Source organism: Dendrobates tinctorius, unplaced genomic scaffold (genome assembly GCF_039654945.1).
Source record: "Dendrobates tinctorius isolate UK_male_01 unplaced genomic scaffold, ASM3965494v1 ptg000196l, whole genome shotgun sequence".
Classification (NCBI taxonomy): domain Eukaryota; kingdom Metazoa; phylum Chordata; class Amphibia; order Anura; family Dendrobatidae; genus Dendrobates; species Dendrobates tinctorius.
In genome coordinates, this window is record NW_027361863.1 from 19,164,044 (window position 1) to 19,180,606 (window position 16,563).

Sequence of the window (16,563 nt, forward strand, 5' to 3'; positions counted from 1 at the left end):
AGGAACAACCACGGGAAGGGCAGTCTCCAATGAAGGAAACCACCTATGCCAAAACATGGTATCCATCCACAGACAGCTGTTTCGGGGTATTGCCCCTCATCAGTGTGGAGTAGGAAACTGGCTAGTAGGAGCAATGCCTAGTGAAAGGCTATGAACATAAGGATGAGTGACCTCATGGAGATCAACATCCAACACTGCGGAGACACCATCACATGTTTCTCAACGCAGTGATCTAGAGCAATGCCCCCATCCCTTATGGGAAATATGCAAAAGCATGTAAATCAACAGCCGCGGAGACACCATCACATGTTTCTCAACGCAAGCAATGACTAGCCAGGTCTTTCCCCGGGAAGGAACAACCACGGGAAGGGCAGTCTCCAATGAAGGAAACCACCTATGCCAAAACATGGTATCCATCCACAGACAGCTGTTTCGGGGTATTGCCCCTCATCAGTGTGGAGTAGGAAACTGGCTAGTAGGAGCAATGCCTAGTGAAAGGCTATGAACATAAGGATGAGTGACCTCATGGAGATCAACATCCAACACTGCGGAGACACCATCACATGTTTCTCAACGCAGTGATCTAGAGCAATGCCCCCATCCCTTATGGGAAATATGCAAAAGCATGTAAATCAACAGCCGCGGAGACACCATCACATGTTTCTCAACGCAAGCAATGACTAGCCAGGTCTTTCCCCGGGAAGGAACAACCACGGGAAGGGCAGTCTCCAATGAAGGAAACCACCTATGCCAAAACATGGTATCCATCCACAGACAGCTGTTTCGGGGTATTGCCCCTCATCAGTGTGGAGTAGGAAACTGGCTAGTAGGAGCAATGCCTAGTGAAAGGCTATGAACATAAGGATGAGTGACCTCATGGAGATCAACATCCAACACTGCGGAGACACCATCACATGTTTCTCAACGCAGTGATCTAGAGCAATGCCCCCATCCCTTATGGGAAATATGCAAAAGCATGTAAATCAACAGCCGCGGAGACACCATCACATGTTTCTCAACGCAAGCAATGACTAGCCAGGTCTTTCCCCGGGAAGGAACAACCACGGGAAGGGCAGTCTCCAATGAAGGAAACCACCTATGCCAAAACATGGTATCCATCCACAGACAGCTGTTTCGGGGTATTGCCCCTCATCAGTGTGGAGTAGGAAACTGGCTAGTAGGAGCAATGCCTAGTGAAAGGCTATGAACATAAGGATGAGTGACCTCATGGAGATCAACATCCAACACTGCGGAGACACCATCACATGTTTCTCAACGCAGTGATCTAGAGCAATGCCCCCATCCCTTATGGGAAATATGCAAAAGCATGTAAATCAACAGCCGCGGAGACACCATCACATGTTTCTCAACGCAAGCAATGACTAGCCAGGTCTTTCCCCGGGAAGGAACAACCACGGGAAGGGCAGTCTCCAATGAAGGAAACCACCTATGCCAAAACATGGTATCCATCCACAGACAGCTGTTTCGGGGTATTGCCCCTCATCAGTGTGGAGTAGGAAACTGGCTAGTAGGAGCAATGCCTAGTTTATACAGAATATTGTTATTCATTAGCCATTTAATAAGATGTCCCTGTGTATAGTGTGTCCCAGATATTAGAGGAATATACACAGATGCTTCAAAATAAGCAATCTTCTAGAGAAGGACATAGCTGCTGTTAAAGGCTTAAATTTCTAGAGGAGGACATAGCTGCTGGTAAAAGGCTAATGTTCCAAAGGAAGTTATATATGCTTGTAAAATATTAATCTGAATTTCTCACTAGGAAGAGAAAGTGATGATCAAATTAACCTTTGGTATTACAATTTTTAGCCTTCTTCTTCCCTTGCTGCTCCATAAGAGCAGGAATCCACCTTCAGTTGTGTCTTTTGGAATTCATCCATTATGAGATAAGATAACAGTGTAGATCTCCATGTGTTTTCATGCTCCATACTCCATGTCTCCCCCCACAAAGTGCTGTCAAACTAGTGAAATCGTGGAGAGACCATCATAAATCCTCTTTTCGTAAAGGGCCAGAGCTTTGATAGCCAATAGATTTCCGTGTAAAGAAGGATCTGGCAAGTTGCAGTATTTTTGGACAGCATTTCAATGGGACAGAAGTCAAAAACATCTCACTGAGAATAAAGGCCCCGTCACACACAGCGATATCGCCAGCCAGATCGCTGATTTTGTGATGTCACAGCGATATCGTTGTGTGTGACATGTATCAGCTACCGGCCCCCCCTGCCGGGTATCGCTGATCGTGCAGCATTATCCTGGGCCATTTTTTGATTGTTGGTCTCCTGCTGGCCAGCGTGCATCGAGAGACCAAAGATCAGCTGCGCGGCTCTTAGATACCCGCTGTTTACCTTGGAAACCAGCTTGCTCTCTGGTCCTGATCGCTGGTGAATCTGTATGTGACAGGTCACCAGCGATCAGCCTAACTATGTCCCAGTGATCCCATCCATGTCGGATCGTTGGTGGGATCGCTGGGACATTGTTGTGTGTAACGGGGCCTTAAGAGACCATAAAACAAAAAAAGAGAACATTCTAGAGATTATAGAATACTTTCCAACTTTCCCAGAATGCCTGAAAAACTCTTGTAAGTGGGATTCTGATATTTACCAAAGATAACAATAAGACTGCCTGGGATTCAGCATTTCCAAAAAGGTTTTTTTATCAGTAAAGACTGCGTGGAAAGGGTGTAATCCAATAAAAAGATGCACTTCCAGAATAGCCTGGCTGCCTTGCTCCCAAGTTAAGGGCCTGTCACACTAAAGCTGGAGTCACACAAAGCAATCTCGTTAGTGAGATCGCTGCTGAGTCACAACTTTTGTGACGTAACAGCAAACTCACCAGCGAGATCGCTGTGTGTGACAGCGATCAGCGAGCGGCCCCCCTGCCGGTATCGCTGATCGCTGCAAGAAACCTCTGGCCTTTTATTTCGTCGCTGATCTCCCGCTGGCCAGCACGCATTGCTGCGTGTGACAGGCGGGAGACCAGCGATCAGCTGTAAAAAAAATAATAAAAAATATTGTTATTCTCACCTTCCGACGTCCCGCGCAGCCATCCCGCCTCTCTCCACACTCCCGGTCCCAGTGATCCTTTGCGAGAATGACCGCGAGAATGTCACGGTCTCGCGGGAGCGCGAAGTCTCGCGGTCATTCGTGCAAAGGATCACTGGGACCGGGAGCGTGGAGAGAGGCGGGATGGCTGCGCGGGACATCGGAAGATGAGACTAACAATATTTTTTATTTTAATTCTATTTTTTTACAGGGATATGGCATCAGCGCTAACGAACACAGCGATGCCGGGCGCTCGGCATCGCTGTGCTGATCGCTGGTGAAGCTGTCTGTTTGACAGCTCACCAGTGATCACATAGCGACTTACCAGCGATCCTGACATGTTGATATTGTTGTCGGGATCACTGGTAAGTCGCCATGTGTGACTCCAGCTTTAGCGATATCGCTAGCAATATCGCTATAACTTGTGACGTTATAGCGATATCGCTGTGTCTGATACTTACCTACGACCCGCTCCCCCTCTGGTTATCGCTGATCGTGCGAGAACGTCCTGGACTGTTTCTCATCGTCAGCTTCCTGTGGAGAGACGAGCGACGAGCCGGACAGGAGGACGTCAGGATCGCCTAATGTGACAATTAAGTAGCGACCCCAATCCCCAGCGATGTCGCTGGTGAGATCTGCCTGTGTGGCAGCTCACTAGTGACCACTTAGCGATGTACCAGCGATCCTGACCGCGTCATATTTCTGGTCGGGATCGCTGGTGCATCGCTAAGTGTGACAGTACCTTTAGTCACTAGCATTCAAAGACAATGTATTGGTTATCAAAAATGACCTCCATTTTTCTTATTTTTAAAGTTGTAGGGAAAGGTCCAAAATGTACTTACCCCAGGAGTCCTTGACCTGGCAGTTGGCTCCATGATGTAGAAGCATCTTCACAATCTCAATGTTCCCTACACATGCTGCAAAGGTCAGTATGTGCTCTCCTAAAAGAAATATTAGACAATTTTGAATCCATGTGTTAGGACGTGCCTTATAAAACTAATACAAGGGGTGAAATGAATATTGAACACGTCACCAATTTTGTAATTAAATCTATTTCTAAAGGTGCGATTGACATGAAGCTCTCACAAGATGTTGTAACAACCCATTCAATCTACACAGGCAAATAAACCAAATCTTAGATATCCATAAATTAGGTTGCATGTAATAATGAGAAATGACAAAAGGGAGAAAAGTATAGAACACATCAAGAAATAAATGAAAAAAAAGGTCTGGAAAGTCATGACAACAGCTGACATCTATCAATAATTAGGAAGCAATCCTGCCACTTCTTGTCAAATAATATCAGCTGGTTAAACTGATATCCTATGAAAACATGTCTCATTATCAAGGAGTGACACAGGAAACATCTTCTTGATGGGTAAAACCAGTGACCTGTCTCAAGACCTTAAGGACCTTAAGAACCTTATTGTTGCAAAGCATGCTGATAGCAAGGGTTACAGAAGACTTTCTAAACCACTGAAGGTTCCAGTGAGCACTGTTGGGGCCATAATCCAGAAGTGGAAACACCATCATTTCACCATAAAGTAGTCTCATCCAGGTGCTCCATGCAAGATGTCAGACAGAGTGAAAAAGAATTAACAGAAGAGTTGTCCAAGGGCCAAAGACCACCTGTGGAGAGCTGCAGATTTACCTGGAATCAGCAGTTACAATTTTTAAAAGTAGACTATAAGTAATGCACTCAATCTCTGTGGCTTGTATGCATGCTCACCATGCAAGACACCATTGCTGAACAAAAGCATGTCCAACAACACTTCTAGAAGCCTGTGATACACTGAGAATGTAGTCTAGTCAGAAGAAACCAAAATTGAGCTACTTGGCTGCCATAATACACACTGTGTTTGGAGGCCAAAAGGCGCTACATATAACCCCAAAAACACCATATCAACTGTGAACTTTAGAGGTGGGAACATCACGGTGTGGGGCTGATATTCATATATGTATGGTCATTCTTATTCATTTCTGACAATTGCTAAGAAGCTGATGGTGAGTTTTACAAAAAATAAGGAGTTAGCCAGTGATGATGAGATCAAGTTATAAGTTACAGAACAAGGTGATCCATATACAATGACGACAAGGAGGCCTCTGGTGCCAGTGTCCGCGAACAGACCAAAAAGTACCCTGCAAACAGATACAGTTAGTGTCGATAATCCATAATATTGTACTACAATCAACTGGAGTCATAAGACAGACAAAAGCAAGTAAAAACCCTCCTTGATCTCCTCACGTTCCATCACTCACCAAAGTAAAAGAGATTCTTATCACTAAGTGCGAAGAATGATCCTGTAGCTCGAGGTGAAGAGACATCAGCTCCTCTGCGAATCAGAGACGCAACCAGGTTCATGTTCTGATTGACAGCAGCTATATGTAATGCCGTCTGACCTGGAAAAGGAGAAACAAGTGACAATCAGGAGACCACAGATTTGTCAGCACAAGTGAGTATAATAACAGCTATATTCTTGTATATCGAGAGCAGCATTATATTAAAATTAATCGGATTGCACTCGGACCAGTGTTATTCAATGGGTGACATCTCATTTGGATATTTTTCTCAGCCGATATTGGACTGAGAAAAAAAAAAAAAAAATGAACAGCACTTGCACCATGCGAGTGCTGTCCGATTTTTATGCACCGGTGTCCTTTGAAAAGCTGGTAATTCATATCTGGCTATACATTAAAATCACACTGACATGTTATAACTAGAGTTGAGCGAAACAGGTCGAAAAAATTCAAAGTCGGGTTTCATGAAACGAAACCCGACCTCAGCGTGAGGTCGGCCACGAGGTCGGCGACTTTAGCGCCAAAGTCGCGTTTCAAAACATGCTTCAGCGCCCTTTTTCAGCCAATGAGGAAGAACGGACACTGTGGGCAACGTGATGACATAGGCAGCGGTCCCCACCATCTTTGAGAAGGGCATGCAAGTGATTGGCTTGCTTTGGGGGGCGTCACAGGGGGTATAAAAGGGCGTTAACGCCGACCGCCATCTTACTTCTGCCGATCTTAGCATAGGGAGAGGTTGCTGCAGATTCTGTAGGGAGAGCGTTAGGCAGGGAAGAAGAAAAAAAATCAGCTGCTGCTGCTAGCGATTTTGCCTGTACAACACACCAGTCACTGTGCAGTGCAAGGGGAGGCTATATTTTGCTGGATCAGCTGTGTTGGTTGTTAGGCTGCCTTATAAGGCTTTTTTTTTTTTGTCCTGGTGAGATACTGAGCGTGCATTTTTTCACACTGTACAGCAGTGTACGCTGCTCTCTCAGTACCGTGTAACGGCTGTTATCACGGCCACAGTGAAGCTAAGGGTGTGACTCTGTAAGGATAAGTCGAGGAGTTGTTCCGTTCTTACAGACCTCCACCTTATAGTTTTGTCTGTTTTTCAAACAGTCTAGTCTATTTGCTGTTTGATTATATTCAAAACTATAGAGAGACAGCGTGTGTCAGTCCGTTTACTAAAAAAACATGGAGCTTGACAATTTAACATACACCGGACAGCGGTGTACGTGCACGCTGCACTCTCAGTACCGTTTAACGGCTGTTATCACGGCCACAGTGAAGCTAAGGGTGTGACTCTGTAAGGATAAGTCGAGGAGTTGTTCCGTTCTTACAGACCTACACTCTAGGGAGATTCCAATCCTGCCCTGTCCTATATAACATTTTTCACACCTGCCAAATTCATCCTGTCATACAGCGGTGTGATATACACTGGGCCTGACACAATACATCAGTGTCCAGAAGTGTGTAAGAACAATCCATTTCTGCCGTCCTATGTCACATTTTTCACACCAGCCAAATTCAGCCTGTCATACAGTGATGTGATATACACTGGCCTGACACAATACATCAGTGTCCAGAAGTGGTAGGAGAATTAAATTCTCCCCTGTCCTATATACACCTTGTACCTTGTTTTACAGTTCCATATCGTGGGTGGAATTGTGGGTACATTTTTCAAAATAATGAAGAAGTGTGGTGTAAGAGGCCGTGTTAGTGGGCGGGGGTTGCCAGCTGTTAATGATGGTGTTGGTGTTGGATCTGCTGGTAGTGGCAAAAGCAAAATAACACCTAATGCAGGAGGTGTTAAGCCTGCGTCATCATCTGGCTCCACAAGGCCTTGAAGGCTCCCTTTTCTGGGAGTAGGTAAACCGCTTTTAAAGCCGGAGTTTCAGGAACAAGTTTTGGCCTACATTGCTGACTCGGCCTTCAGCTCTATCGCCTCCTCTTCTGAACTTGTAATAAATAAAAGCACTGAGTCGTCTTTGGAGGCTCATGGTCATGAACCACACCTTTCTTTGTGTCCTTCACCCCAACCAAAATTGAAGGATGCGGCAGGCCACACAACAGATTACTCCATGGAGCTGTTTTCACATACCATGCCTGGGTTATCAAGTGAAATGGTGAATTACCCAGGCCAATATGAATCTGACATGGAGTGCACTGATGCACAGCCACTGATAGATGATTCTGCTGGTACATTCACTCAGAGCTAGAGTTGAGCGATACCGTCCGATACTTCAAAGTATCGGATCAGAATGGATCGGCCGATCTTAAAAAAAAGTATCGGTATCGCCGATTCCGATACTGGAAGTCCCATTCAAGTCTATGGGACTTCCGGTATCGGAATAAGAAAAATCCTGTTTTTCCCTTGTACAGCCTCTCTGGGGTCTGTACGGGCCTTTCGGGGGGCTGTGCCGGCCTGCCAGGGGGTCTGTGCAGGCTCCGGTGGTCTGTGCCGGCCTGCCGGGGGGCTGTGCCGGCCTGCCAGGGGGGCTGTGCAGGCTCCGGTGGGCTGTGCCAGCCTGCCGGGGGGCTGTGCCGGCCTGCCGGGGGGCTGTGCAGGCTCCGGGGGGCTGTGCCGGCCTGCCGGGGGGCTGTGCAGGCTTCGGGGGTCTGTGCAGGCATCGTCCGATGGGACTACAAGTCCCATCGGGCGATGCCTGCTACCATGACAGTGATTGACACATTAGCCAATGATGGGACAGTAGTAGTCCCATCAATAAAAAAGTCCCTAGTCTCACTTTATGCCATTGCTGTGTGGGAAATTCCCACGCAGCAATGGCATAAAGTGAGACTAGGGACTTTTTTATTTTTTAAGTGGCGGAGGAATACAGTGCGGAAGGATACCTACCTTCCGTCATTGGATTCCTGCAGCCCGTAGAGAACTGCAGCAACAGCTGATGCTGCAGTTCTCTACCCAAGATCGTCGTGGGACACACTCGTGGACTGCTTCGGATCGTGGGTGAGTATTTTTGTGGTTTGTTATGTTAATATTTATTCCGTAAAAGACAATGGCTTCGGGGAACAATGTGACAAGTATTGGTAAGTATGTTACTCTATGTTATATGTACTGTATGTCTATGTATGTATTGTATGAATGTATTGTATGTAGTATGTATGTAGTATATATGTGGTATGTATGTAGCATGTAGTATGTATGTAGCATGCATGTAGCATGCAGTATGTATGTAGCATGCATGTAGTATATATGTAGTATGTATGTAGCATGTAGTATGTATGTAGCATGCATGTAGTATATATGTAGTATGTATGTAGCATGTAGTATGTATGTAGCATGCATGTAGTATGTATGTAGTATGTATGTAGTATATATGTAGTGTGTATGTAGCATGTAGTATGTATGTAGCATGCATGTAGTATATATGTAGTATGTATGTAGCATGTATGTAGCATGCATGTAGTATATATGTAGTATGTATGTAGCATGTAGTATGTATGTAGCATGCATGTAGTATGTATGTAGTAAATATGTAGTATGTATGTAGCATGTAGTATGTATGTAGCATGCATGTAGTATATATGTAGTATGTATGTAGCATGTAGTATGTATGTAGCATGCATGTAGTATGTATGTAGTATGTATGTAGTATATATGTAGTATGTATGTAGCATGTAGTATGTATGTAGCATGCATGTAGTATATATGTAGTATGTATGTAGCATGCATGTAGTATGTATGTAGTATGTATGTAGCATGTAGTATGTATGTAGCATGCATGTAGTATATATGTAGTATGTATGTAGCATGTAGTATGTATGTAGCATGCATGTAGTATGTATGTAGTATGTATGTAGTATATATGTAGTATGTATGTAGCATGTAGTATGTATGTAGTATGTATGTAGTATGTATGTAGTATATATGTGTTATGTATGTGGTATGTATGTAGTATATATGTGGTATGTATGTAGTATGTATGTAGTATGTATGTAGTATGTATGTAGCATGTAGTATGTATGTAGCATGCATGTAGTATGTATGTAGTATGTATGTAGTATGTATGTAGCATGTAGTATGTATGTAGCATGCATGTAGTATATATGTAGTATGTATGTAGCATGTAGTATGTATGTAGCATGCATGTAGTATGTATGTAGTATGTATGTAGTATATATGTAGTATGTATGTAGCATGTAGTATGTATGTAGTATGTATGTAGTATATATGTGTTATGTATGTGGTATGTATGTAGTATATATGTGGTATGTATGTAGTATGTATGTAGTATGTATGTAGTATGTATGTAGCATGTAGTATGTATGTAGCATGTATGTAGTATGTATGTAGCATGTAGTATGTATGTAGCATGCATGTAGTATGTATGTAGTATTTTTTTTTTTTTTTTTTTTAACATTTAACACATTAGCCGGATGATGGGACTACTACTGTCCCATCATTGGCTAATGTGTCAATCACTGTCATGGTAGCAGGCATCGCCAGATGGGACTTGTAGTCCCATCGGACGATGCTTGCACAGACCCCCGGACATCAGCACAGCCCCCCGGCAGGCCGGCACAGCCCCCGGCAGGCCGGTACAGACCCCCACAGGGTGCACAGACCACCGGCAGGCCGGCACAGCCCCCCGGCAGGCCGGTACAGACCCCGGGCAGTCCACACAGCCCCCCGGCAGGCCGGCACAGCCCCCCGGCAGGCCGGCAGAGACCCCCGGAAGGCCCGAAATGACGGCGCATCATGATGCGCACACACCGCGCATCATGATGACGTCAGGCTGTCAATCAACTTTGAACATCTGATTCCGATGCCGACTTCCGATATTGAAAAAATATCGGAAGTCGGTATCGGAATTCCGATACAGCAAGTATCGGCCGATACCCGATACTTGCGGTATCGGAATGCTCAACACTACTCAGAGCACGGCATTGTCCTCACAGTGTACTGAGCTAGATTCTCACCCTGATGAAACTCAGGTGCCCCTTCCCGCATACTATACCACCATACACGGTGACACAGAGGAAGGTGCACATGACATTGAAGAGGAGGTGATGGATGACCCAGTTGTTGACCCAGATTGGCATCCATTGGAGGAAGAGGGTGCCGCTGCCATTAGCTCCGAAGAGGAGGAGGAGCATCCGCAGCTGGCATCGACATCGCAACAGCTGTTATCTGGCAGGCACGGAGCAGTCCAAAAACGGGTTACAAAAAGCCAAAAAGTTGCTGGACTGCTTGGCCTGATTGTCAAAATAGCACAGCGTGCAAGGACGCAAAATGTCTTCCATAGTAGGAAGAGTGCAGTGTGGCAGTTTTTTTAACAAAATCCTCATGATCAGGCCAAGGTTATCTGTAAGAAGTGCGCAAAGACCTTTAGCCGAGGGAAAAATCTGAAAAATTTGAATACCAGTTGCATGCTTAGACATTTAACCACCATGCACTTGCAAGCGTGGACGGAACACCAAACCTCAAGTACCACATGTGCAGATGCTCCCAAAGAAGGTAGTCAGCAACGCTACATTGTTTCCCCCACTGTAAGCCCACCGGTTAGCACAGCAGCAAATGTTGAGGTGTCGTTGCAAGGCCAAAGCTGTCAGGGAATCACAATGTTATATCAACGAAAGCCTGAATCGAGGCCATCAGAAAGAACAACAACTCCATCACCATCATCAACCCTCTCTCAGTCCGCCCTGTCCACCGCTAGTTCCACCATAGGCATCTCTCAAGTCCAGCTCGCCCTGCCAGAGACTATGAGTAGGACAAGAAAGTACTCATCCTCTCATCCGCGTACACTGGGTTTGAACGCCCACATTGCCAAACTAATCTCGTTAGAGATGATGCCCTATCGGTTGGTGGAAAGCGCAGCTTTCCTCGAACTCATGGCCTACGCAGTACCACGCTATGAACTACCCAGTCGCCACTTCTTTTCTCGCAAAGCCATCCCAGCCCTCCACCTTCATGTGAAGGACCGCATTGTCCATGCACTCAAGCAATCAGTGAGTGGAAAGGTGCACCTCACAACTGATGCATGGTCCAGTAGGCATGGCCAGGGCCGTTACGTGTCCATCACTGCGCACTGGGTTAATGTGGTGGATGCAGGGTCCACAGGGGACAGCGGTGGTGGGACTGTGCTGCTTAGCCCACGGTATAGGAAACAGTTGGCTGTAGGCGTTCGACCCTCCTCCTCCTACTCCTCTAGAAGCGAAAGCTCATCCCCAGAGCGCAGTCGCAGCAGCACTCCATCCGCAGCTGCCAGTGTTGCACACGAGGTGTCCCCCTATCGATCAGATAGTGGAAAGCGTCAGCAGGCTGTGTTGAAGATGATGTGTTTTGGCGACAGACACACCGCGGAAGTACTGGCCGACTACTTTCAGCAACAAACTGAGTCATGGCTGGGCAGTCTACATCTTGAGGCAGGCAAGGTAGTCAGCGATAACGGCCGTAATTTTGTGGCTGCCATAGCCCTTTCAAAACTCAGACACATACCTTGCTTGGCTCACACCTTGAACCTGGTGGTGCAGTGCTTCCTCAATAATTATCCAGAGTTAACAGGCCTGCTCCAGAAGGTTCGAAAACTGTGCTCGCCAGGGTCGGACTGGGGTGTGTAGGGCCCACCAAGGGAATGAATTTTAGGGGCCCACCTACAGTAATGTACAACTCAACATTTAGGCTTTGAGACCGCAGAATTACACCATGGGTTCTTTTGCCATATATCCCACGCCAAATCTGCATCATTTCAGCATCCTAATTCTACTAAAAGCTGCACCGCTGTTCATATGCTGCAGATCTTTCCGCACTACGATTCATTTAATCCTTTAGGGCCGCAGGCCTGTTTTCACCTTAATGTCCAGGCCATTTTTTTGCAAATCTGACCTGTGTTACTTTGAAGTTAAAAAGTGACCCCATTTTGGAATCTACACCCCCAAGGATTGACGTAGGGGGTATGGTGATCACTTTGTCCCAACAAGCGTTCCATGGTAGATGCTACACAGCCCAGCCAATCGAAGCGTTCGGATCTGCAGGGGGGGCTAAAATTCGCCCGGACCAGCCAGGCAGCGTTGCTGCCTGCCGGTCTTAGCGGCGAAAGCCTCCCGGTACCCGTGCGATTAGCTGCGGGGACCGACGGAACCCCTCGCCGTACATTAGTGGACATTTTAATTTAGAGACTTGGAGAAAAGATGTCTGAACACAAGGATGTCAGCGCCATCACCGCACATACAAGAACCAAACAGAAGAATCCAGAAGAGGGATCATTAATAGCAATGGCAGGCCTGGCATAGCATACAGTACACCACATATCCCTACATACAGTATTATGGGCACCGCATAGTCCTTCATACAGAATTATGGGCACCGCATAGTCCTCCATACAGAATTATGGGGCACCACGTATCTCTCCAAACAAAATTATGGGACACCATGTAGTCCTCCATACAGAATTATGGGCACCACATAGGCCTCCATACAGAATTATGGGACACCACGTATCTCTCCATACAAAATTATGGGCACCACATAGTCCTCCATACAGATTTATGAGACACCATGTAGTCCTCCATACAGAATTATGGGCACCACATAGGCCTCCATACAGAAATATGGACACCACATAGGCCTCCATACAGTATTATGGGCACTACATAGTCCTCCATGCAGTATTACGGGCACCACATAGTCCTCCATACAGAATTATGGGCACCACATAGTCCTCCATACAGAATTATGGGCACCACATAGTCCTCCATACAGTATTATGGGCACCGCATAGTCCTCCATACAGTATTATGGGCACCGCATAGTCCTCCATACAGTATTATGGGCACCGCATAGTCCTCCATACAGTATTATAGGCACCGCATAGGCCTCCATACAGAATTATAACATTTCATTACTGATCCTGAGCTACCTGCTGTATTACTTTCCAGAGCTGTAGTTCACATCGGTCTCTCCCTTGTGGGATGATAGAATGTACAGCTGCAGGAGCAGCGCTCCCCGTGACATAGGAGTATTACAGCTCCAGGCTGTGTAACCTGTGCTTTCACCCTCCCACCCCCTGTAATTACTCAGCGCTCCCTCCTGTGCTCCTCCGGTTGGTGCACGGCTTGTAGAAATGATTGTATAATCCTGGGACCTTATGAGATGAGAATTTCACAACCCGACTAGCGCTCAGAAAACGCCCAGCGGAGATTCAGGCAGCGAAACCTTCATGCAGGATTATCCAGCCAACCAGACATGGATTTGCAGTCAGTTCACCAGCCTCATCAGGTCCGCTAATGCAGGCAGATTGGAATGTGAATTCTGCTGATAGATTTCCTTGAAGTTTTACTGACACTGACGGCCATTTCTTGTGTACAGCGCAAAACATATTGTGGCCTGTACAAAACTCAGGTGCATGCAGAGCGTAGCGGCACAGAGAAGAGAGCGTTGGCACAGGCAGAGAAAGAGAAGAGAGCGTTGGCACAGGCAGAGGAAGGGTATGTGCACATGTTGCAGATTTGGCTGCGAATCTGCAGCAGTTTTCCATGGGGTGTACAGTACCATGTTATCCCATGGAAAACCAAATCTGCTGTGCACATGCTGCGGAAAATTCTACACAGATTTGTTGCGGTTTATTTTCTGCAGCATGTTACTTCTTTGTACGGAATCCGCAGCGTTTTTACACCCATTCCATTATAGGAATCCGCAGGTGTAAAAACGCAGGCGAAATCCGCACAAAATCTGCAGGTAAAGCACAGGTCATTTTACCTGCGGATTCAGCCAAATCCGCAGCACAATCCACAACGTGTGCACATACCCAAAGAGAGCGGCAGCAGGGAAAGGGCAGAGCGCAGCTGAGGGGACAGGGCAGAGCGCAGCTGAGGGGACAGGGCAGAGCGCAGCTGAGGGGACAGGGCAGAGGGCAGTTACAGGGTAGAGCGCAGCTGAGGGGACAGGGCAGAGCGCAAGGACAGGGCAGAGCGCAGCTGAGGGGACAGGGCAGAGCGCAGCTGAGGGGACAGGGAAGAGCGCAGCTGAGGGGACACGGCAGAGCGCAGCTGAGGGGACACGGCAGAGCGCAGCTGAGGGGACACGGCAGAGCGCAGCTGAGGGGACACGGCAGAGCGCAGTGACAGGGTAGAGCGCAGCTGAGGGAACAGGGCAGAGCGCAGGGACTGGGCAGAGCGCAGCTGAGGGGACAGGGCAGAGCGCAGCTGAGGGGACAGGGCAGAGCGCAGTAACAGGGTAGAGCGCAGCTGAGGGGACAGGGCAGAGCGCAGCTGAGGGGACAGGGCAGAGCGCAGTGACAGGGAAGAGCGCAGCAGAGGGGACAGGGCAGAGCACAGGGACAGGGCAGAGCGCAGCTGAGGGGACAGGGCAGAGCGCAGCTGAGGGGACAGGGCAGAGCGCAGCTGAGGGGACAGGGCAGAGCGCAGCTGAGGGGACAGGGCAGAGCGCAGGGACTGGGCAGAGGGCAGCTGAGGGGACAGGGCAGAGCACAGGGACAGGGCAGAGTGCAGCTGAGGGGACAGGGCAGAGCGCAGCTGAGGGGACAGGGCAGAGCGCAGGGACTGGGCAGAGTGCAGCTGAGGGGACAGGGCAGAGCGCAGCTGAGGGGACAGGGCAGAGCGCAGCTGAGGGGACAGGGCAGAGCGCAGCTGAGGGGACAGGGCAGAGCGCAGGGACTGGGCAGAGTGCAGCTGAGGGGACAGGGCAGAGTGCAGCTGAGGGGACAGGGCAGAGCGCAGCTGAGGGGACAGGGCAGAGCGCAGCTGAGGGGACAGGGCAGAGCGCAGCTGAGGGGACAGGGCAGAGCGCAGCTGAGGGGACAGGGCAGAGCACAGGGACAGGGCAGAGCGCAGCTGAGGGGACAGGGCAGAGCGCAGCTGAGGGGACAGGGCAGAGCACAGGGACAGGGCAGAGCGCAGCTGAGGGGACAGGGCAGAGCGCAGCTGAGGGGACAGGGCAGAGCGCAGTGATAGGGCAGAGCGCAGCTGAGGGGACAGGGCAGAGTGCAGGGACAGGGCAGAGTGCAGGGACAGGGCAGAGTGCAGCTGAGGGTACAGGGCAGAGCACAGCTGAGTGGACAGGGCAGAGCGCAGGGACAGGACTAGGTGACGCCATATTATGTAGGATATGTAAATTGAAACAGGCGGGGGATTACGGTAGTTATAAAAGGAGGGTGAAGCTAGGGTAAGAGGGCATGGATCCATATTGAATATTTGCCCATGGCAGCATAAATTGTGCTCGGCTTTCTCAGCTTTAGGTATTCTGAAAATGCGTATGTCTAATAAATGAGATGTGACAATAGGCGCTTATGTGGTGTACAGGAGTCTGTTATTCTGCAGCGTGTAAGTTGCAGGCACTGACAGAAAAGTTAGGCGGTGATCACGTCTGTCCAGACCTTCCACATATCTGTACTGTTTTTGGAACAGACAAATGGGGTACCGTAAGTGATCATCAGTCATGCAAATGGAAACAGAGGGGAGAGGCACTCACCACCTCTTCTAGCATGTCTCTTGCAACCCCAGGCCGGTGCTTATTCCATCTTCAATCTTACCGCTGTTCTACTTCCTGCTTTCAGCGTCCACCTGGTTCAGCTGAGCCAATCATTACATATGCGCATATGTAATCAGCCGCTCATTACTTATGCACATAGGTAATGAGCGGCCGCTGAATACAGGAAGATAGAACATCGCTGAGATTGAAGATGGAATAAGCACAGGGGGCTGCAAGAGACATGCTAGGAGAGGTGACTGTGATTCACAGGTACCAGCAGCTGGGCCGCGAGCGGGCTTGTTCAGTGACATTCATGGTCGGGCGGGGGCGGGGCCCACCGAGGGATCCAACGGTACCTCGGTGGGCCAGTCCGAGCCTGGTGCTCGCACATCCGCCGGTCGCCCGTACACTCCTGTCGTATGCAGAAGCTGCAGCGATTGCTACACCTTCCAAAGCACCGGCTAATTATCGACGTTGCAACAAGGTGGAACTCCACCCTGCACATGGTTGAGCGGCTGTGCGAACAGAGGCAGGCCGTAACGCATCTGTGGGAGGATACACGGCCAGGCACTTTGAGGGCAGACATGGAGTTGACAGGTGTGCAGTGGTCAAAGCTGAAAGACCTCTGTAAAGTCCTTCAGTGTTTTGAGGAATGCACACGGCTGGTAAGCGCAGACGACGCCATCATAAGCATGAGCATCCCACTTATGCGTCTGCTCATGCAAACTTTGACGCATCTTAAGGAGCAGGCGTCTGCAGCCGAGATTGACG

General features: G+C 48.3%; 1 protein-coding gene across 1 annotated transcript in view; it reads right to left on the minus strand.

Annotated features, from left to right (window-relative positions):
- Nucleotides 1-16,563, minus strand: part of LOC141056270 (transient receptor potential cation channel subfamily V member 6-like) — a 66,346-nt gene that overhangs the window by 37,315 nt on the left and 12,468 nt on the right. Inside the window, exons 4-5 of the mRNA XM_073553012.1 lie at nucleotides 5,319-5,459; nucleotides 3,902-4,000 (exon numbers count right to left, since the gene is read on the minus strand). Coding sequence (XP_073409113.1) covers nucleotides 3,902-4,000; nucleotides 5,319-5,459 — 240 coding nt within the window. The remainder of the gene's footprint in view (nucleotides 1-3,901; nucleotides 4,001-5,318; nucleotides 5,460-16,563) is intronic.